General features: G+C 41.4%; 1 protein-coding gene across 3 annotated transcripts in view; it reads right to left on the reverse strand.

Annotated features, from left to right (window-relative positions):
- The window catches only part of ctnna2 (catenin (cadherin-associated protein), alpha 2), a 960,302-nt gene that overhangs the window by 844,411 nt on the left and 94,001 nt on the right, over nucleotides 1-21,890 (reverse strand). For all 3 annotated transcript variants that reach the window (XM_062033032.1, XM_062033034.1, XM_062033033.1), the window contains exons 4-6: nucleotides 18,602-18,768; nucleotides 8,059-8,178; nucleotides 6,634-6,900 (exon numbers count right to left, since the gene is read on the reverse strand). In XM_062033032.1, the coding sequence (XP_061889016.1) occupies nucleotides 6,634-6,900; nucleotides 8,059-8,178; nucleotides 18,602-18,768 (554 nt within the window). The remainder of the gene's footprint in view (nucleotides 1-6,633; nucleotides 6,901-8,058; nucleotides 8,179-18,601; nucleotides 18,769-21,890) is intronic.

Below are 21,890 nucleotides of genomic sequence, written 5' to 3' on the forward strand. Positions count from 1 at the left end.
AGTGTGCAATACAACTGTGCTGCTTTTATTTTGAAAAGTGTTATTTATGGGCGTATGTCCGTGTGTAACCTGCGAGTGAAGGTGCACAGCGACAAGTGATGTACGGTTTACACCCGAGACGCTAAAAAGAGAAAAGTTGATGAAGAATGGCGTGTTTTCAACAAGACATGGACTGCCAAGCAACGTTCCCTCTAAGGTGCGCGCCTGCGCAATTGCACACTGCCCAAGCGTCCTCTGCGCACAGGAAATATATGCCGCGCACAAAATCAAATCCCATCTGAATTCTAAACAAAATAAACACATTTATTCTATGTAATTTTGCAATGCAACTTTGAGTGACAGTGACAACAAGCGGCCCTAACGGTGTTCGTCAACACCGTTCAATTATTGTAACGTCTATCGAGATGCTTCGAGGCCAGGAATTATATCGATCACTTTATTGAGCAAAACTGTTTATATTCGGCCATAACCACACCAAAAACATGAGTAAAGCACTTCTATCTCGAAAAAGTAGTCATTTTCTGCCGTACAAACCAGGCCAAAACCAACTTGTCATCTGTCACCAACACGCATACCACTAAACCACTGGTGCGTTTATGGCCACACAAAAAGTCGGACAACTCAAACACCACACAAAGTTACACTATGACTCCTCAGTCATACGTGTGCTTATTTTACTGTCATTTATTATGAATGTCTTCTCACCCTGGACACAAACTATTCTCCCCTCCCCCCTCAGGCAGGAGACTACGGTCCATCCAGACCCACACCTCCCGCCACCTGAACAGTTTTTTCCCCTCGGCCATCAGACACATGAACAATAACAAGATCTGATAGCTCAGTTACAGGTAATTTTATTACCTATTCTGTGTTATATGTGTTTTATGTTGCCCCATTGCACCAAGTAAATTTCCTAGTTTGTGAACCCGTTCTCAAACAATGGCAATAAAAAACTCTTCTGATATATATAAATAAATAAATAAATAGAATGGACAAATGTTATCACTATTTTTTGATGGAATAATACATGGTAGAATTTTATACTGTAAAATCTACGATTGTTGTGTTTTTATAGTGTATTATTACTATATATTGAAAGTGGATTTTATTGTAAAGAAATTTTACTGTAAAATGTTTTACATGAACAGTTTGTTGGATTACTTAAATCCTAAATCAAGCAGATATTTTAGTCTTTATCTTTATTATGGGCCTGCTGCACTGCAAGCATCCCATATTATTATTGCTCATACTTCAACTTTTATTATTATAGTTCCGCACGTTTCTCTTACGATTAATACGAAACAAACCAGCCAACGAGCCCCCACATATGTTTAGGGATGATACTCGAAACCGGTTTTCCCGGTTGTTCGATAAGAAAAGAACTGAGTCCTCAGACTCGAATCCCTTTTTGAGAACCGGTACCCGTTATCGAGACCACTATAGTAAAGAAAAAGAGTTGGTTCTTTATTCGAATCCCTGGAATCCCGTCCCGACCAGAAATGCTCCGTGTGACATCACAAGAAATGACGTCACGTAGCTCAGTCATTAGGCGCAGATAGCGAAAGCAGGAAAAACAATGGACCGGAAAAAGCGCTCCAAGGTGTAATAAAGTTCAAAACAAAAGGTATTATCCAATGAATAACTTTACTCAGAGATTTGAGCAGGGAACAAACACATGACGAACACTTTTACGACCAACCGGAAACATAGCAACCAGGCTAGCAACGCACCTCCTTTACGGCAGCTGCCGACCGCATTGATGATCGGGTGAAGTCCTTCGTCGCTCCGTCGATCGCTGGAACGCAGGTGAGCACGGGTGTTGAGCAGATGAGGGCTGGCTGGCGTAGGTGGATAGCTAATGTTTTTAGCATAGCTCTGTGAGGTCCTGTAGCTAAGTTAGCTTCAATGGCGTCGTTAGCAACAGCATTGTCAAGCTTCGCCAGGCTGGAAAGCATTAACCGTGTAGTTACATGTCCATGGTTTAATAGTATTGTTTATTTTCTGTCTATCCTTCCAGTCAGGGGCTTATTTATTTTGTTTCTATCTGCAGTTAAGCCCGATGCTATCACGTTAGCTCCGTAGCTAAAGTGATTCGCCGATGTATTGTTGTGGAGATAAAAGTCACTGTGAATGTCCATTTCGCGTTCTCGACTCTCATTTTCAAGAGGATATAGTATCCGAGGTGGTTTAAAATACAAATCCGTGATCCACAATAGAAAAAGGAGAAAGTGTGGAATCCAATGAACCCTTGTACCTAAGTTACGGTCAGAGCGAAAAAAAGACACGTCATGCACTGCACTCTAGTCCTTCACTCTCACGTTCCTCATACACAAATCTTTCATCCTCGCTCAAATTAATGGGGTAATCGTCGCTTTCTCGGTCCGAATCGCTCTCGCTGCCGGTGGCCATGATTGTAAACAATGTGCAGATGTGAGGAGCTCCACAACCTGTGACGTCACGCTACTTCCGGTACAGTCAAGGCTTTTTTTTATCAGCGACCAAAAGTTGCGAACTTTATCGTCGATGATCTCTACTAAATGCTTTCAGCAAAAATATGGCAATATCGCGAAATGATCAAGTATGACACATAGAATGGATCTGCTATCCCCGTTTAAATAAAAAAAATTCATTTCAGTAGGCCTTTACATTTACAGAATATTTCTGAGTAAATAACTAATTTCACAACGTATATACAGTATCTGCGGCTTATAGTTCGGTGCGACTTATATATGGAAAACATGTTGTTTTTTTCTAAGATGTATTGGGCGGGGCTTATAGACCGGTGCTCTGTCTATAAGAGAGATAAATACTGTATGGTAACTGCTTGTCAGCCGGGGGACTAAGAATAAATACAGTGTCAGCCAGAAAGGATCTGTAACAAAATGCATTCATCAGCAATGTTTGTTCAGGAAAATTGTCCAGAACTGATCGGTGGCCGACCAATGGGCACATCCCTACTGTCAGGACCTCTAGTCCGGGCCGCTCATGTCTAAATTGGGGGCCAAAGAACTTTATTTTGAACCCACTCCCCCCCAAATGCACTTTTTAAAAAATTGTGAAACGATTATTATATTTTTTGAATCAAACTTGAATAAAATAGATTTTTTCTAATGAAAACGAATTCATAGGAAAGAAATTGTTGAATATATTTTTTGTGCAAATTGAACATAGAGTAATTAAAAACATACAGGTGAAACTTCATTTATAGCAGCAATGATATTCACAAGGTGAACTCAATACATGACAGACTCAAGACGTATGTTGTCATCATTTGGATGATTGCAGCTTATGAAAACCTCAAAATGAATATTTCTGAACATTAGAGGTTTTCAAAAACTGTAAACCATGTTGAAGTATTAGCTTGACATTGTTTATTTTGCATGTAATGACTTTATATCACATTAGTTTCACTAACTGCAGAAATGAAGGGACTTTTACGTAATATTTTAATACTTTTGAGGTCCATCTGTTAGTTTCTTGCTCATCCACGGCCGAGAGAGCGATCCAAGTACGTCTGTTTATTAGCTCGGTACTAAGTAACTTGTATTTTTATCAATGACGGAGCAGGATTGGGTTGGTAATATTTTCACTGTAAAATATCATCAGAAGCACCCTGGAATTCATTATTTTATACTGTTTATTTTTTATGTGCTTGTTCACGTTAAACAGGGCCCTTACCTTGAGCCGTCAAAAGTATTTTTTTTAGAATATTACTTGAGTACAAGTCTTAAAGGGGAACTGCACTTTTTTTGTGTTCATTTTGACAATCATTCACAATCATTGTGGAAGACAAAGCATTCTAAATCATACATAAATGCTAGCAAGAGGTGGCTAACAAAGCAGGGAACAGAATTCGCTCTATTCCGCCTATAATGCGGTCCAAAAACCTCCATCAACATTTTTATACACACACTGTAAGTACAATGTATATGTACTACAGTAACATTCATAACAACATGTCATACTTTGCTCATTTACCAGAACATTTTGATATCACAGACGCATCTCAAGGTTGGCTTTTACCTTCAACAATAATAACTGATCATGGCAGACTTCATGTGAGTCAAACAAGACAACTTTGGGTCAAATGACGATTCAGAACATTGTACTTTTGAGCCTGGATGTAAGAATGATGAGCCACAAGTTTTAAACGCCGAGTCATCAGCAGATCCAGCTTTAGTGAAACACTAAGCATCATGTAGCAGTATTGCTAAGTGCTAAACAAGAAACAAATACAATCAAACCATCACCTCCTGTACAATGTCTGCTCTCACTGGGATAAAGACTGATCTACGACTGTAATTTGGATATCGGCCGATCTCAATAGTGTCGTGATATTGTCGCTATCAGCTATAAGCGCTGCCGCTGCTGCTTCTTTTATTTTGAAGTAACCAAGATGGATCCGGGGCTACACATCAGAGTAAAAGTACTAATTTTATGTAGGAAATGTAAACGTATTAAAGTAAATGTTCTTAAAAATGTCAATAACAAATATGTATGAAACTTACTTTGCAACACAGTTGTTGGATTGAATGTCTAAATGCAATGGAGATGCCTTTATTTTTTGTTGTATTATTATTATGTATGTTTTACCTACAAAGAGATAAATGATTACTATTTTTTTTACTATTATTTATTTGTCAACTGGGCGGTTTAAGTAGTGAACAATTTATTGGTTTTAGTTGTAATATCATGTTTTTACATCTACTTATGAAGAGAAATAGAAACTTTTCATTTGAAGATTTGACTTGTTATTTATATGAGTAACTGAGATTGTATTATTATTATTTATTATTGTATTTACTTTTTTGTTTTACTTGTTTGAGTATAGAAATAGAGAATTATGTTTTTTTTAATTTCTTTATTATGTATATACTTTTATTTTGGTGACTATCTGGATGAGGATGTTTTAAGAAGGATACATAAGTAATAATATAAGACATGGGAATATAAGGACAAAATATGATATAATATAACAAAAGGGCTTCCTTGTGCTGCATTGGCAATGTAAAGACACTAGGTGGGAGCAAAGGGTCACTATTGCAGCATCACAACTATGCACATGGAAAATAAGAACATTCAAAGTTCAACAATACTTGCAATGATTTTTGTGATGGTCTTATATAAAGTAGAAGGCTGTCATTTGTTTCCATGTGTGACTCTGCAAGGATGCTAGCACATTCTGGCTTGCAGAGAAAAAATAATAATGATGCCTCCATGATGCCTCCAACAAACCACTCTGTTTTTCTTTTTCAGCTTTAAACATGTGCCTGTCATCAACTGCTTGTTCAGTGGCAAATAAGTGATGTTCATTTGAACAAAGATCTCAGTCTGCTTGTTAGATTTCTCACTGAGTCATTCAGTTGGAAAGTTAGACCTTCATAAAGCATTTCAAAAGCCCCACAACCATGGAGGTTGATTTGTGTCTTTATCACAAAACCATTTTTGACACTGAATTTTTGCATTTGAATTTTGTGAACGGAATTAAACTATGCTGACAATTTCATTGGAAAAAAAATGTGTCAACGAAATTGTGTGTTTAAAAATTAATTGTATAAAAAATTCAGTGTAAAAAAAAAAAACAGTGCTGAAAAAATACAGTGTAAAAAAATCAGTTTAAGAAAAATCAGTGTAAAAAAAGGCAGTGTAAAAAAAATTCAGTGCTGAAAAAATTAAGTGAAAAAAATCAGTGTGAGAGAATCTGTAAAAAAAAATTCAGTGCTGAAAAAATTCAGTGTAAAAAAATCAATGTAAAAAAATTCAGTATAAAAAAGGCAGTGTAAAAAAATCTGTAAAAAAAATTCCAGTGTAAGAAAAATCAGTGTAAAAAAAATTCAGTGCTGAAAAAATTGTGAAAAAAAAAATCAGTGTGAGAAAAATCTGTAACAAAAAAAATTCAGTGCTGTAAAAGTTAACTGTAAAAAAAATCAGTGTAAAAAATGATGTATAAAAAAAGGCATTGTAAAAAAATCAGTAAAAAAATTTCAGTGTAAAAAAAATTCAGTGTAAAAAAATCAGTGTAAGAAAAATATGTGTAAAAGAATTAAGTGTAAAAAAAATTCAGTGTAAAAAAATTAGTGTAAGAAAAATCAGTGAAAGAAAATTCAGTTTAAAAAAATTCAGTGCTACTTCAAAAAGCCAGTCTCACTTACAGTAAATGAAGACTGGCCGTGTCTCAGAAGCAGCCAATGAGGTGTCAAGTTTGAGGTCACATGACACGGGTCTTGCAAAACAGCATGAAAAGGCATTTAGCTAGGCTACCTGGGCATCATTTAACACAATTAACATTTCAACGCAGCCTGCTGGATATTTTCAAACTATAGAAGTGATTCCTATGGTTACAATCTGCACTTTTGACTGACAGCTCAGAATTTGTATTAAAAAAAAATTCGTACACTGATTTTTTTACACTGAATTTTTAAAGACGCATTTTGCTAACATTAGTTTTTAATGAAATTGTCAGCATAATTTGATTCAAACTGAAATACAAAAAACTCAGTGACATAAATTCAATGTCAACAAAAAGCTTTGGTAATAAAGACACAAACAAACCTCAATACTTAACTCATCTTGAGTCCTGAGTATGTCAATGATGTAATTGATGGCGTGCATAAAAGGAAGCGGTGGACTCACGTCAAACTCATTGAGGGCGGCCGCCAGTTCCCCGATGCCAGCGTGGCTTTGCTTGTCATCAGTAGGCGAGGTGGCCTGGGAGGCGCTGGAGATGCCCCCGATGGCCTCCTGCACCTGCTTGAACACGTAGTCCCGGTTGGCGCGCGTGGCCGCCACGTCCGGGTGGCGCAGGTAGGCCTGCGAGGCGGTGTACAGCATGGTGGCGTTCTTCTTCAGAGCGCCGCGCGCGGCCGCCATCTCGTCCCGACACTGCGGGTCCTTCAGCTCCTGAAGAGTGAGCGCAGACACTTTCTTAGGCCAAATGTACTCTTTATGGTGTTACTACGGCAACATGGTGTCCCTTATGCACCACCTCGCAACTTTGTCTAAGTGTCCACCACCACCTCGCATATTTTGAGCAACTCAAACCTAACGTTGTAACAACATGCTTTTTGACAACGTTTAATCAATGTCGGGTTGTGACATTTATTTGACCATCGAAATTTGGTCATTTCCCAACCAATATTCTACAACGTAAATACAACATTGATATATATAAATATATATATAAATATAAATACAAGGCATGGGTAACTTACACATCTGTGAAGGAACCATTAATGCTGAAAGGTACATACAGCTTTTGGAGCAACATATGTTGCCATCCAAGCAACGTTATCATGGACGCCCCTGCTTATTTCAGCAAGACAATGCCAAGCCACGTGTTACAACAGCGTGGCTTCATAGTAAAAGAGTGCGGGTACTAGACTGGCCTGCCTGTAGTCCAGACCTGTCTCCCATTGAAAATGTGAAGGCTAAAATATGAGAAGGGAGACTGTTGAACAACTTAAGCTGTACATCAAGCAAGAATGGGAAATAATTCCACTTCAAAAATGTGTCTCCTCCGTTCCCAAACCTTTACTGAGTGTTGTTAAAAGGAAAGGCCATGTAACACAGTGGTAAAAATGCCCCTGTGACAACTTTTTTGCAATGTGTTGCTGCCATTAAATTCTAAGTTCATGATTATTTGCAAAAATAAATGAAGTGTGTCAGTGTGAACATGAAATATCTTGTCTTCGCAGTCTATTCAATTGAATATAAGTTGAAAAGGATTTGCAAATGATTGTATTCTGTTGGTAATGCCGTTAAAGGCGGCCCCGCCCTCAAAATGGTGTTTTGTGGTAGAGCTCGACAAGTGTTAATGAGACTGTGCTGCTCAAATCAAATCAATTCTGTCTTCCCCAGGGCAGCTGTGGCTACGAAAGTAGCTTACCACCACCAGGTGTGAATGAATGATGGGTTTTTAACATGTAAAGCGACTTTGAGTACTTAGAAAAGCGCTGTATAAATCCCAGGTATTATTATTATTATTATTATGAATGTTGCCAAGAAGTCAGGAGAGGTTTAGTTTGAGTGAAAAAGCAAGATCCAGACCAGGAAGGATACCTGCTGTCTCCGGGCTGCTACATAATTAAGCTTCACCATCTCCTTCCCAAACTCTTTGAAGCGGTTGGCCAGGTCTTGCTCGTTGGTGGCGTTCTTCACTCCCTCCAGGGCCTCCTCCACCTGTCACACACACACACACACACACACACACACACACTCATAATGGCGCCCACAACATTGTGCAATTTTAACAATGTATTTGAATGGCATCAACATTTATTTGACCAAATGAATAAAAGTGATTTCCTGCCAGGGTGAAATTGCAAGCGGATTAAAAAAAAAAAAGAAAAGAAAAATACAATAGCCTTTAAAGGCCTACTGAAATGAATGTTTTTTATTTAAACGGGGATAGCAGATCCATTCTATGTGTCATACTTGATCATTTCGCGATATTGCCATATTTTTGCTGAAAGGATTTAGTAGAGAACATCGACGATAAAGTTCGCAACTTTTGGTCGCTGATAAAAAAAGCCTTGACTGTACCGGAAGTAGCGTGACGTCACAGGTTGAAGGGCTCCTCACATTTCCACATTGTTTACACCAGCAGCGAGAGCGATTCGGACGGAGAAAGCGACGATTACCCCATTAATTTGAGCGAGGATGAAAGATTCGTGGATGAGGAAAGTGAGAGTGAAGGACTAGAGTGCAGTGCAGGACGTATCTTTTTTCGCTCTGACCGTAACTTAGGTACAAGCTGGCTCATTGGATTCCACACTTTCTCCTTTTTCTATTGTGGATCTCGGATTTGTATTTTAAACCACCTCGGATACTATATCCTCTTGAAAATGAGAGTCGAGAACGTGAAATGGACATTCACAGTGACTTTTATCTCCACGACAATACATCGGCGAAGCACTTTAGCTACGGAGCTAACGTGATAGCATCGGGCTTAACTGCAGATAGAAACAAAAGAAATAAACCCCTGACTGGAAGGATAGACAGAAAATCAACAATACTATTAAACCAAGGACATGTAACTACACGGTTAATGCTTTCCAGCCTGGCGAAGCTTAACAATGCTGTTGCTAACGACGCCATTGAAGCTAACTTAGCAACGGGACCTCACAGAGCTATGATAAAAACATTAGCTATCCACCTACGCCAGCCAGCCCTCATCTGCTCATCAACACCCGTGCTCACCTGCTTTCCAGCGATCAACGGCGCGATGAAGGACTTCACCCGATCATCAATGCGGTCGGCGGCTAGCGTCGGATAGCGCGTCTGCTATCCAAGTCAAAGTCCTCCTGGTTGTGTTGCTACAGCCAGCCGCTAATACACCGATCCCACCTACAGCTTTCTTCTTTGCAGTCTTCATTGTTCATTAAACAAATTGCAAAAGATTCACCAACACAGATGTCCAGAATACTGTGGAATTTTGCGATGAAAACAGAGCTTTTTGTATTGTATTCAATGTGTCCGAATACTTCCGTTTCAACGGTTGACGTCACGCGCATACGTCATCATACATAGACGTTTTCAACCGGAAGTTTAGCGGGAAATTTAAAATTGCACTTTATAAGTTTGTGTTGCAATGTTAAGATTTTATCATTGATATATAAACTATCAGACTGCGTGGTCGGTAGTAGTGGCTTTCAGTAGGCCTTTAAAGTGTGCACTTTAAAGGGCGTAGATGTAGCAATCAAGGTCCATTATGCGGGTACATCGTGATTGTGGACTCCTAGTGAAAGTGCTGCACAAGACGTAATGGCAAAGAGAGAAGCGAGCGACAACTTTGAAGAGGCCTTTGATGACGAGGGTTTTGCTGCTCTTCTCACACTCTTAAGAGTAGAACTGGGCTTTAACCAGCATTCTCACAAGCTAACGCTACCCTTCCCCTTCCCCCGACTGTTCTTACAATACCACAGACAGGCTGGCTCTCCAAATGTGAAACTCCATTATAAAGAACAACATGTTGGTTTTGGCTGTAATATTTGAATGGAATGAACAACATTGTTTGATGGGACAATCAACGTACAAGCTAAACATCACAGTAAATGTGCCGGTAAATGTACAAAAGCTGAATTTCATCTGTTGTCCCAAGGCAGGCACCATCAAAACATGCATTACAAGAGTACTTGCAATGAGTATTAGCAATAAAACAAGTCAACAATCATCATTTGGAGTGCATGAGAAATTGCCAAATAATGTGCTAATATGATCCAGTTCAAACTACAAGGAAGAACAATTATGATACTAATTGACAACTAGATATCATTCATCACATTAAGTGAATCATAACTGACTTAACTATTTATAGAGGGAAGGGCATTCATATGGCCCCATTTGTGGCGGTTTACCTGACACATGAAACGTGATGGATTGGGGGGGGGGGCATTACAATCCACTTTAGCCCCCAGATGGCAGGAGAATGTTGAATACCGTATTTCCTTGAATTAGCGCCGGGGCGGTAATTAATTTAAAACCTCTTCTCACTCCGGCGCTTACCAAAGGCATTCAGTAAATTTAGGCCTGCGCTTATAAATTTGAGTGTGATGTAAGGATACCATCATGAAAAGCACATTTAATTAAAAAAAAAACGTTATTATGGTCTTACCTCTACTTATAAATGAAGTCCATGCGCCGCTCCGTCTGAACAAAAGCATCGATAACTTGTTTATAGAAGTCTTCCTTATCTTTCTTCAGTTTTAAAAGTCTCTCTGTCTCGATGGAGATATTCCTTTAATTATTACCTCCTGCTTCGATTGAAAGTCCAGTTTAGAAAACTGTTGTCACTTCTTCTGCAGCCGAGTAGTCGCAAGAATGATCCCTGGGATCACTATAGCGCCCTCTACCACCATGAGGCGGGAGTCATTTAATGACTCATATTTGACACACGCAGCTATATTAATAGAAACATTTTTACTCTTCTTTTTAGCATATTCAATAGCTTGGACCTTAAATCCTACTGAATAGCTCTTTATCTTCTTCCCTTTATGCGATTTTAAATTATTGAAATTAGCCGCCTCCATTTTGGAAAATGATGCCTTGAAAGGTGAAGTGTTTACCTGACACATGAAACGTGACGGATTGGGGGGGGGCACAATCCACTTTAGCCCTCAGATGGCAGGAGAATGTTGAATACCGTATTTCCTTGAATTAGCGCCGGGGCGGTAATTAAATTAAAACCTCTTCTCACTCCGGCGCTTACCAAAGGCATGCAGTAAATTTAGGCCTGCGCTTATAAATTTGAGTGTGATGTAACGATACCATCATGAAAAGCACATTTAATTAAAAAAAAAACGTTATTATGGCCTTACCTTTACTTATAAATGAAGTCCATGCGCCGCTCCGTCTGAACAAAAGCATCGATAACTTGTTTATAGAAGTCTTCCTTATCTTTCTTCAGTTTTAAAAGTCTCTCTGTCTCGATGGAGATATTCCTTTAATTATTACCTCCTGCTTCAATTGAAAGTCCAGTTTAGAAAACTGTTGTCACTTCTTCTGCAGCCGAGTAGTCGCAAGAATGATCCATGGGATCACTATAGCGCCCTCTACCACCATGAGGCGGGAGTCATTTAATGACTCATATTTGACACACGCAGCTATATTAATAGAAACATTTTTACTCTTCTTTTTAGCATATTCAATAGCTTGGACCTTAAATCCTACTGAATAGCTCTTTATCTTCTTCCCTTTATGCGATTTTAAATTATTGAAATTAGCCGCCTCCATTTTGGAAAATGATGCCTTGAAAGGTGAAGTGTCACTCGTGACGTGACAAGTTTGACCCGGCGGTAAAACGAGGCATATACTAATTATTCTGCGAAACGAGTTTGACCCGGCGGTAAAACGAGACATGCACTAATTATTTTGCGAAACGAGTTTGACCCAGCAGTAATTCTAAGCATGCGCTAATTTTAAGCATGCGCTAATTATTTTGCGAAACGAGTTTGACCCGGCAGTAAAACGAGGCATGCGGATAATATATACCCGGCGGCAATTCAAGGAAATACGGTATCTCAAAATGTGTTTTGTGGCAATTCCAACATTGGCCACAGCGTCAGTTGCTATGTAGAGTGGCGCTTTCCATCATTTCCCATTAGAGACCGCATTGCAAGATGATGAATTTCCCCCTTTTCCTCTCACGCAAGATCCACCCAGGAATGGGGCCATATGAATGTACTAAGACAACTGTAGTATTTAGAAGTCATTGATGTGCGTTGTGTCACAAAGTGAAAACAGGAAGTGAACTAAGTACCGTGTTTTCCGGACTATAGAGCGCACCCATCGATATACTAGCCGCAACCGCTACATTTTAGGGGAATCTTTTTTTACCCATATTAGTCGCATCCAACTATAGGCCGCAGATATGTTGCAAAATGAGTTATTTACACAGATAGATTCTGTAAATGTTTATTTACATACCTTAATTGTTTCCAAACGGTGTCTGTAACACGGCAGTAAAACGGCTGATCAAACAAAACAGAAGTCAAGGTCATGGACCCACTAGCTGCGGAAGCTAGCTCTCCAATCAGCTGCAACCGCTACATTTTAGGGGAATCTTTTTTTACCCATATTAGCCCCATCAGACCATAGGCCGCAGATATATTGGAAATGAAAACAACTCATTTATCAACAATTACTGCACAACACAACCCATCCATCCATTTTCTACCGCTTGTCCTTCTCGGGGTCACGGGGTGGCTGGAGCCTAACCCAGCTGCACTAATGCAGCATTAATACCCTTTAAGAGTTCATTTCAGGGCTGCAACTATGGATTATATTACTAATCGATTAGTTTGTGTAATTAATCGACTAATCGGATCAAACACATCTCGTAGTCTCAGTGCCTATTTTAGGGAAAATAGTTCAAATAAATAACTTTTTTTTCCTTTTTTATCCAATAAATGCAAAATATCAACATTGAAATTGCACTTTTGACATGTGTGCATTGAGAAAATATGATTTCTTTTAAAAAAACGTCACACGCTTACACACTATTGCTTCCATGTGCGCTTATTGCGGCGTCTACGTCCGTATACAGTCGTGGTCAAAAGTTTACAATCCCTATTTTTTTATACAATATAGTGTGATGGCTCTCTTGAGTTGCCAATAATTTCTACAACTCTTATTTTTTTGTGATAGAGTGATTGGAGCACATACTTGTTGGTCACAAAAAACATTCATGAAGTTTGCTTCTTTTATGAATTTATTATGGGTCTACTGAAAATGTGAGCAAATGTGCTGGGTCAAAAGTATACCGTATTTTTCGGAGTATAAGTCGCACCGGAGTATAAGTCGCACCTGCCGAAAGTGCATGATAAAGAAGGAAAAAAACATATATAAGTCGCACTGGAGTATAAGTCACATTTTTTGGGGTAATTTATTTGATAAAACCCAACAGCAAGAATAGACATTTGAAAGGCAATTTAAAATAAATAAAGAATAGTGAACAACAGGCTGAATAAGTGTACGTTATATGAGGCATAAATTACCAACTGAGAATGTGCCTGCCACTACTACCGACCACGCAGTCTGATAGTTTATATATCAATGATGAAATCTTAACATTGCAACACATGCCAATATGGCCGGGTTGGATTAGTAAAGTGCAATTTTAATTTCCCGCGAAATATTCTGCAGAAAACGTCTCGGTATGATGACGTTTGCGCGTGACGTCACGGATTGTAGCGGACATATTGGGACAGCATTGTGGCCAGCTATTAAGTCGTCTGTTTTCATCGTAAATTCCACAGTGTTCTGGACATCTGTGTTGGTGAATCTTTTGCAATTTGTTTAATGAACAATGAAGACAGCAAAGAAGAAAGCTGTAGGTGGGATCGGCGCATTAGCGGCCGGCTGCAGCAACACAACCAGGAGGACTTTGAGTTTGATAGCAGAAGCGCTACCGTGAGTACGCAGCTGCGGCTTCCAAACATTTGATCGCTTGCCCGTACGTGCGTGCCGCTATGTGCATGTCACGTACGTAACTTTGGGGAAATATATGTGCTGTATGAACTTAACAAAGGTGAACGGTACTTTGGGCTGTGGGATTGAGTGTGTTGTGCGGGTGTTTGAGTTGTATTGGTGGGTTATATGGACGGGAGGGGGGAGGTGTTTGCTATGCGGGATTAATTTGTGGCATATTAAATATAAGCCTGGTTGTGTTGTGGCTAATAGAGTATATATATGTCTTGTGTTTATTTACTGTTTTAGTCATTCCCAGCTGAATATCAGGTCACACCCGCCTCTCACAGCATCTTCCCTATCTGAATCGCTTTTACTGCCCTCTAGTCCTTCACTCTCACTTTCCTCATCCACAAATCTTTCATCCTCGCTCAAATTAATGGGGTAATTGTTGCTTTCTCGGTCCGAATCGCTCTCGCTGCTGGTGGCCATGATTGTAAACAATGTGCAGGTGTGAGGCGCTCCACAACCTGTGACGTCACGCTACTTCCGGTACAGGCAAGGCTTTTTTATCAGCGACCAAAAGTTGCGAACTACTCTACTAAATCCCTTCAGCAAAAATATGGCAATATCGCGAAATGATCAAGTATGACACATAGAATGGACCTGCTATCCCCGTTTGAATAAGAAAATTTCATTTCAGTAGGCCTTTAACGTAACATATTATGGTAAGAGTCATTCAAATAACTATAACATATAGAACATGCTATACGTTTACCAAACAATCTGTCACTCCTAATCGCTAAATCCCATGAAATCTTATACGTCTAGTCTCTTACGTGAATGAGCTAAATAATATTATTTTATATTTTACGGTAATGTGTTAATAATTTCACACATAAGTCGCTCCTGAGTATAAATCGCACCCCCCGGCCAAACTATGAAAAAAAACTGCGACTTATAGTCCGAAAAATACGGTACATACAGTAACGTTAATATTTGCTTACATGTCCCTTGGCAAGTTTCACTACAATAAGGTGCTTTTGGTAGCCATCCACAAGCTTTTGCTTGACTTTTTAACCACTCCTCTTGACAAAATTGGTGCAGTTCAGCTAAATATGTTGCTTTTCTGATTTGGACTTGTTTCTTCAGCATTGTCCACACCTTTAAGTCAGGACTTTGGGAAGGCCATTCTAAAACCTTCATTCTAGCCTGATTTATCCATTCCTTTACCACTTTTGACGTGTGTTCGGGGTCATTGTCCTGTTGCAGCAATATGGGAGCAGATCCAAAGGGCAAAGAGAGAGAGAGGTGACCTGCATGTCGTGTGGCTGGACCTTGCCAGCGCATACGGGTCTGTCCCCCACCAACTCATCGAGTTCGCCCTGGACTTCTTCCATGTACCAGTCTGCATCAGAGCCCTGGTATCCAAGTACTTTGGAGACCTCCAGATGTGCTGCACTCATCAGGACTTCACAACAGGCTGGCAACAGCTGGAAGTAGGCATCGCCATAGGATGTTCAATCTCGCCCATCCTGTTCGTTGCAGCCTTCGAGATCATCCTCATAGGGGCTAGGAAGATGGTCGGAGGAGTGAAACTGCCTTCAGGATAGAGGCTACCAGCAGTGAGAGGCTACATGGATGATATCACCACCATACTTCAAACAGCAGCATGTACAACAAGACTGCTAAAGAGGATCGACGAGCTTGTGGGCTGGGCGAGGATGAAGATCAAACCCCCCAAATCATGCAGTCTGTCTATCAGGAAAGGAGTCAGAAGTGACAACACCATCTTTGTCGCAGGCGGTGAGAACATCCCATTGCTGGCAGATCATCCTGTTCGTAGCCTGGGTCGCACCTACACAACAGAGCTCTCTGACAGGCAGATGGGCGAGACGGTGAGGAAGCAGCTCGCAGACGGCCTGGCCAAGATCAATCAAAGCCAACTCCCTGGGAAGTACAAAGTATGGTGCTACCAGTTCATACTGTACCAAAGGGTGATGTGGCCACTGAAGATGAGCGAAATCCCCTCCTCAGTGATGGACAGGCTGGCAAACTCATTTATCAGAAAGTGGCTGGGACTACCAAGGTGCCTCTCAGATGTAGGCCCCTTTGGTAGGAACCCGCTTCAACTACCACTGCAATCCATCAGCCTGGGATACAAACAAGAGAAGGCTCGGCTGGTGCTGGAGCTGAGGGAATCCACTGACCAGCTGGTGAGAGCAGCGGGCACCCAGATAAGAAAAGGAAGAAAGTGGAAAGCCCAAGAAGAGGTCGACATGGCAATCTGCAGGCTGAAGCACCGTGAAGTGGTCGGCAGAGTTCAGGAAGTTTGAGCAGGCCTTGGGAGGGGGCGATGCTCCCTTGTTCTGGTCAAAGGCTTCCAAAGAAAACCGGGGAGCCATGGTGATGGCAGAAGTGGCAAGAACTGAGCAGGAACGCCTAAACATCAAAGCGGTGTCCCAGGGCCAGCAAGGTCATTGGACATCGTGGGAAGGTCTCACAGACCGGTCTATGTCATGGTCTGACCTGTGGAAGATCCCCCTAGCCAGGCTGAGCTTCCTGATCAGAGCAACGTACGACACCTTGCCTTGTCCCCAAAACCTCCACCAATGGCTTGGTGCCGAGGAGACCTGTCCCCTCTGCAACACCATCAACGCAAACCGCCAGCACATCCTGTCGGGCTGCACAACAGCGTTGTCGCAAGGCCGCTACAGATGGTGACACCACCAAGTCTCGAAAAAGCTGGTCTAGACACCTGCAGAAAGGAGGCGAATATCAGACCTTCAGCTCCAGCCAGACATCCCATCCAGTTCGCGAGAGCTGAAGAGCGTGCCAAACCCCCGCGCCAGAGAGCTACAGCAAGACTCCTCTCACCAGGAAATGAGTGGAGCAAGACGGTCGACCTGGGGAAGCAGCTCCAGTTCCCCAGGGAGATCGTCGAAACATCCCTACGGCCAGACCTGGTCTTCTGGTCAGAGGCTTGCAAGATGGTTCTTCGGGTCGAGCTCACAGTCCCATGGGAGGGGGGGTTGGAGGCTGCTAATGAGCGGAAGCAAGCCAAGTACTCTGACCTGGCAGAAGAGTGCAGGGAGGCTGGCTGGAAAGCTGTCATCTGCCCTGTGGAAGTGGGGTGTAGGGGCTTTGTGGGTTCCTCAACTGCCCGCCTACTCCGAGACATTGGATGCACAGGAGAGGGGCATCGGAAAGCCATGAAAGAGCTGGCTGGGGGAGGCAGACAAAAGCAGCTTCTGGCTGTGGCTAAGGAGGAAGCATAAGAGTTGGGGGGCAAACACCTAGGGCATCAGCAGGGGGTGGCACGGAGATATCCCTGCCATCGCTTCGCCACCATGAGACGTACTGGGGTTAAAGGAGAGAAACGTTGATGAATGGTGGTCCCCAGCTGATGACCCGTTTATGCCCACAGAGGTGTTCAGTGAGGTGTCAAAGCACACCTGTTCAAAGGCACTGGAGGAGGTGCGTCAGGCAGCAATGCCCAGCAGGAATTCCATCACCTGTATCTTGATATGTTGGAACACCCAACTGCACCCAAGACCCAACCTCCGGTTGATGATTTTATCTTGCCCTGAAGAATTCGGAGGTAATCTTCCTTTTTCATTGTCCTCTGTAAAGCACCAGTTCCATTGGCAACATAACTTTCCTCCAGAAGGTCTTATCTTTGTCCATGTGACATCAGATGAAACAAGAATGGAGCTGTTTGGCCACAATACCCAGCAATATGTTTGGAGGAGAAAAGGAGAGGCCTTTAATCCCAGGAACACCATACCTACTGTCAAGCATGGTGGTGTTAATATTATCCTCTGGGCCTGTTTTACTGCCAATGGAACTGGTGCTTTACAGAGAGTAAATGGGACATTTAGAATTTGGAGGATTACCTCCAAATTCTTCAGGACAAGCTAAAATCATCAGCCCGGAGGTTGGGTCTTGGGTGCAGTTGGGTGTTCCAACAGGACAATGACCCCAAACACATGTCAAAAGTGGTAAAGGAATGGCTAAATTGGGCTAGAAGGAAGGTTTTAGAATGGCCTTCCCAAAGTCCTGACTTAAACGTGTGGACAATGCTGAAGAAACAAGTCCATGTCAGAAAAGCAACACATTTAGCTGAACTGCACCAATTATGTCAAGTGGAGTGGTCAAAAATTCCAGCAGAAGCTTGTGGATGGCTACCAAAAGTGCCTTATTGCAGTGAAACTTGCCAAGGGACATGTAAGCAAATATTAACATTGCTGTATGTATACTTTTGACCCAGCACATTTGCTCACATTTTCAGTAGAGCCATAATAAATTCATAAAAGAAGCAAACTTCATGAATGTTTTTTGTGAGCAAAAAGTATGTGCTCCAATCACTCTATCACAAAAAAATAAGAGTTGTAGAAATTATTGGAAACTCAAGATAGCCATGACATTATGTTCTTTACAAGTGTATGTACACTTTTGATCACGACTGTATTTAAAGTTCTGGGCACTTTATACAGTCTGGAATTGATCAATTTGTATTCGTTTCACTCAATAAGTGATTCATCGAAGCAACAGAATGTAAATTGAAGCTTTATTTTAATCGAATGAATCCATTTAATGTGTTAGTTCATTGTAAACAACAGCATGGTGTAAGTAGCTATCTTGTGTATATAATAAAACTATACCAAGAGTTTCATGGTTGGTTGATGTCACTTACAATTTTAAGGTGGGCCAACAGCCTCATGACGTCGGCCATGTCGGCGAGGATGAGCAGGCGTGTGACGGCGGACAGCAGGGCTCGGGCAGCCCTCACCATGGTGCCACGCTTCACGGAGGAGCACGGGTCATCGGCAAACTCTGAGGAGGCGACGCGCATCGTGTCTCCTGCAAAAAAGATCGGGGGAAAAGACACTTTAGATTAAAATAAGTTGACACATTATTCAGTGATAAGAGGTCGTCTGCTGGTTGGATGAAGCGGTGCTCTGGCCTATCAACATATTCAGAAGATGATGGCAGCCGTCCAAGGAGCCCAGTCGTGCAGGATGTGCTGAACAGAGCTGTGGGCACTCAGACTTGGGCGATATCTGAATTGGATCGCAAATTGGATAACGTCTCGGAGAAGCTTTCCGCTCCGCAAGGCAATATTATGATCAATTTGAGGGACCGGAGCGGACAACGAGAGCAGGCAAACAATTGGAATAGGTTTGCCCGCCCTAACCAAAACTATCATTATTTACAATTCAACGGTCATGCAGTAAATACTCCAGGGAGACCATTGCAGCCAATGATGATCTGAAATCCCTCCCCCCTTCTTCAAAGACACCTGGGATGTTGACACTGTTCAGTGATCGAACACAGCGACTTCCAGGCTTATGGACAAAACACGCACCCACGGACTACTACTACTACATAATGGCTGCACTGTGTCACCTGAGACGTGAAGAAATCATCAAGACAACCTTTTAATGCTTCCAGTAAATCAAAGTGTTTTGGAAAGACAAGCTCACATGTTGGGCTTTGAAGTTGCATATTTTGTGTTTTTAATGTTATCCCCTCGTTGCAAGTCTCGAGTTTTTGTGTGTCATAAACAGTGTTGGGTTAGTTACTGAAAACCAGTAACTAGTTACAATTACGAGTTACTTTATTTCAAAAGTAACTCAGTTACTAACTCAGTTACTTACACCAAAAAGTAATGCGTTACTGTGAAAAGTAACTATTTAGTTACTTCTTTTTTCCCCCTTTTTTTAAAGCTCCCATTAATGCCCTTTTAGCCTTCATTTCAGTACTGTTATTGCACTGGAGAATAATACAATGTGTTGATCAACTTGACATGCATTTGCATCACTGAACTCAGAAAGCAATGTGGTCTACATACAACACACAAACAATGTGGTCTACATACAACACACAAACAATGTGGTCTACAGACAACACACAAACAATGTGGTCTACAGACAACACACAAAGACAAAGATATGTTTCAAAGGGCCAATTTATTTCAGGCCAGAAAAAAATTGACAAAACTATTTTAAATAGCTGCAACATAATGGCACTTTAACTTTAAGTAGATAGGATCTTTGATCCAAGACACAACTTACATTTAACTAAAATGTTATTTTCTTTGTGCTCGACAAAAGAAAAGTATTGAGAATGTCTCCATGTTAAAAAACTCGACTTCTGGCTTCGCCATGATGTCTTGTTAGTTGTTATGAGAGTAGCGTATGTGTGTGTGTGTGTGTGGCCCTTTAAGATATGACAGCATGAGAGGTGAGTGACGTCAGTGAGTGAGTGGGCGAGAGAGGTGAGGGAGCGGCGACAGTGAGTGCGTGCAGGTGCTCTAGCTTGGTGGATGGCTGCGTGCAATAAAGTCACAAAGTTGCAACAAACCGCCGGGCTCGTCATTCACCCTCAGCTGTAAAGACCCTCTTCCGGGTAAAGTGAAAGTTGTTAGACCCGAAGTACGGCTCTGGAGGAACGTTTCCCCTGCGGGGAGGCGTGCTTTCTGTGGGTGGGGGAAAGCACGCCTCTTATTTTCCACCGGAGCGCTCCAATAAAACACACTCAGATCTTCAGTTTCTAGCCGATACTACGTAAAAATAAGGTAAAATAATGCAGTAACGCATCCTGCAGTAACGGTAACTGAGTTACTGTATATAAAAAAATAACGCGTTAGATTACTAGTTACCGCCGAAACTAACGGCGTTACAGTAACGCGTTACTTAGTAGCGCGTTAGTCCCCACACTGGTCATAAATATGAATGAATATGTGCTTAGTTTTGCTCAAGGTTTTTCGCAGCCTCAAACTGAGCCTCCCCAACAGCAACTTATTTTGATTGTTGCTTTTTTTCTCCTCCCCCATGTTTAGCTTTCCTGCCTACATCTTTACATCAGTCTTCCAGTTCTGTATACCCATGTAACTGATGGGTTGTACTGCAAACTAATTGTGTTGTACTTTGAAAGTACATTGACTATAAATTATATTCCATTCTATATTGTGTTGTTTAAAGCCAGTAATATTGTGTAAATATATTATTTTGTGTATCTGCAATAGACAACAGTTCCCATGTAATACAAACCCCGTTTCCATATGAGTTGGGAAATTGTGTTAGATGTAAATATAAACGGAATACAATGATTTGCAAATCATTTTCAACCCATATTCAATTGAATGCACTACAAAGACAAGATATTTAATGTTGAAACTCATAAACTTTTTTTTTTTTTTGCAAATAATAATTAACTTAAAATTTCATGGCTGCAACATGTGCCAAAGTAGTTGGGAAAGGGCATGTTCACCACTGTGTTATATGGCCTTTCCTTTTAACAACACTCAGTAAAGGTTTGGGAACTGAGGAGACACATTTTTGAAGCTTCTCAGGTGGAATTCTTTCCCATTCTTGCTTGATGTACAGCTTAAGTTGTTCAACAGTCCGGGGGTCTCCCTTGTGCTATTTTAGGCTTCATAATGCACCACACATTTTCAATGGGAGACAGGTCTGGACTCCAGGCAGGCCAGTCTAGTACCCGCACTCTTTTACTATGAAGCCACGTTGATGTAACACGTGGCTTGGCATTGTCTTGCTGAAATAAGCAGGGGCGTCCATGGTAACGTTGCTTGGATGGCAACATATGTTGCTCCAAAACCTGTATGTACCTTTCAGCATTTATGGCGCCTTCACAGATGTGTAAGTTACCCATGTCTTGGGCACTAATACACCCCCATACCATCACAGATGCTGGCTTTTCAACTTTGCGCCTATAACAATCCGGATGGTTCTTTTCCTCTTTGGTCCGGAGGACACGACGTCCACAGTTTCCAAAAACAATTTGAAATGTGGACTCGTCAGACCCCAGAACACTTTTCCACTTTGTATCAGTCCATCTTAGATGAGCTCAGGCCCAGCGAAGCCGACGGCGTTTCTGGGTGTTGTTGATAAACGGTTTTCACCTTGCATAGGAGAGTTTTAACTTACATTTACATATGTAGTGACCAAATGTAGTTACTG

Source organism: Entelurus aequoreus, linkage group LG22, assembly GCF_033978785.1.
Source record: "Entelurus aequoreus isolate RoL-2023_Sb linkage group LG22, RoL_Eaeq_v1.1, whole genome shotgun sequence".
In the NCBI taxonomy this organism is placed as follows: Eukaryota; Metazoa; Chordata; class Actinopteri; order Syngnathiformes; family Syngnathidae; genus Entelurus; species Entelurus aequoreus.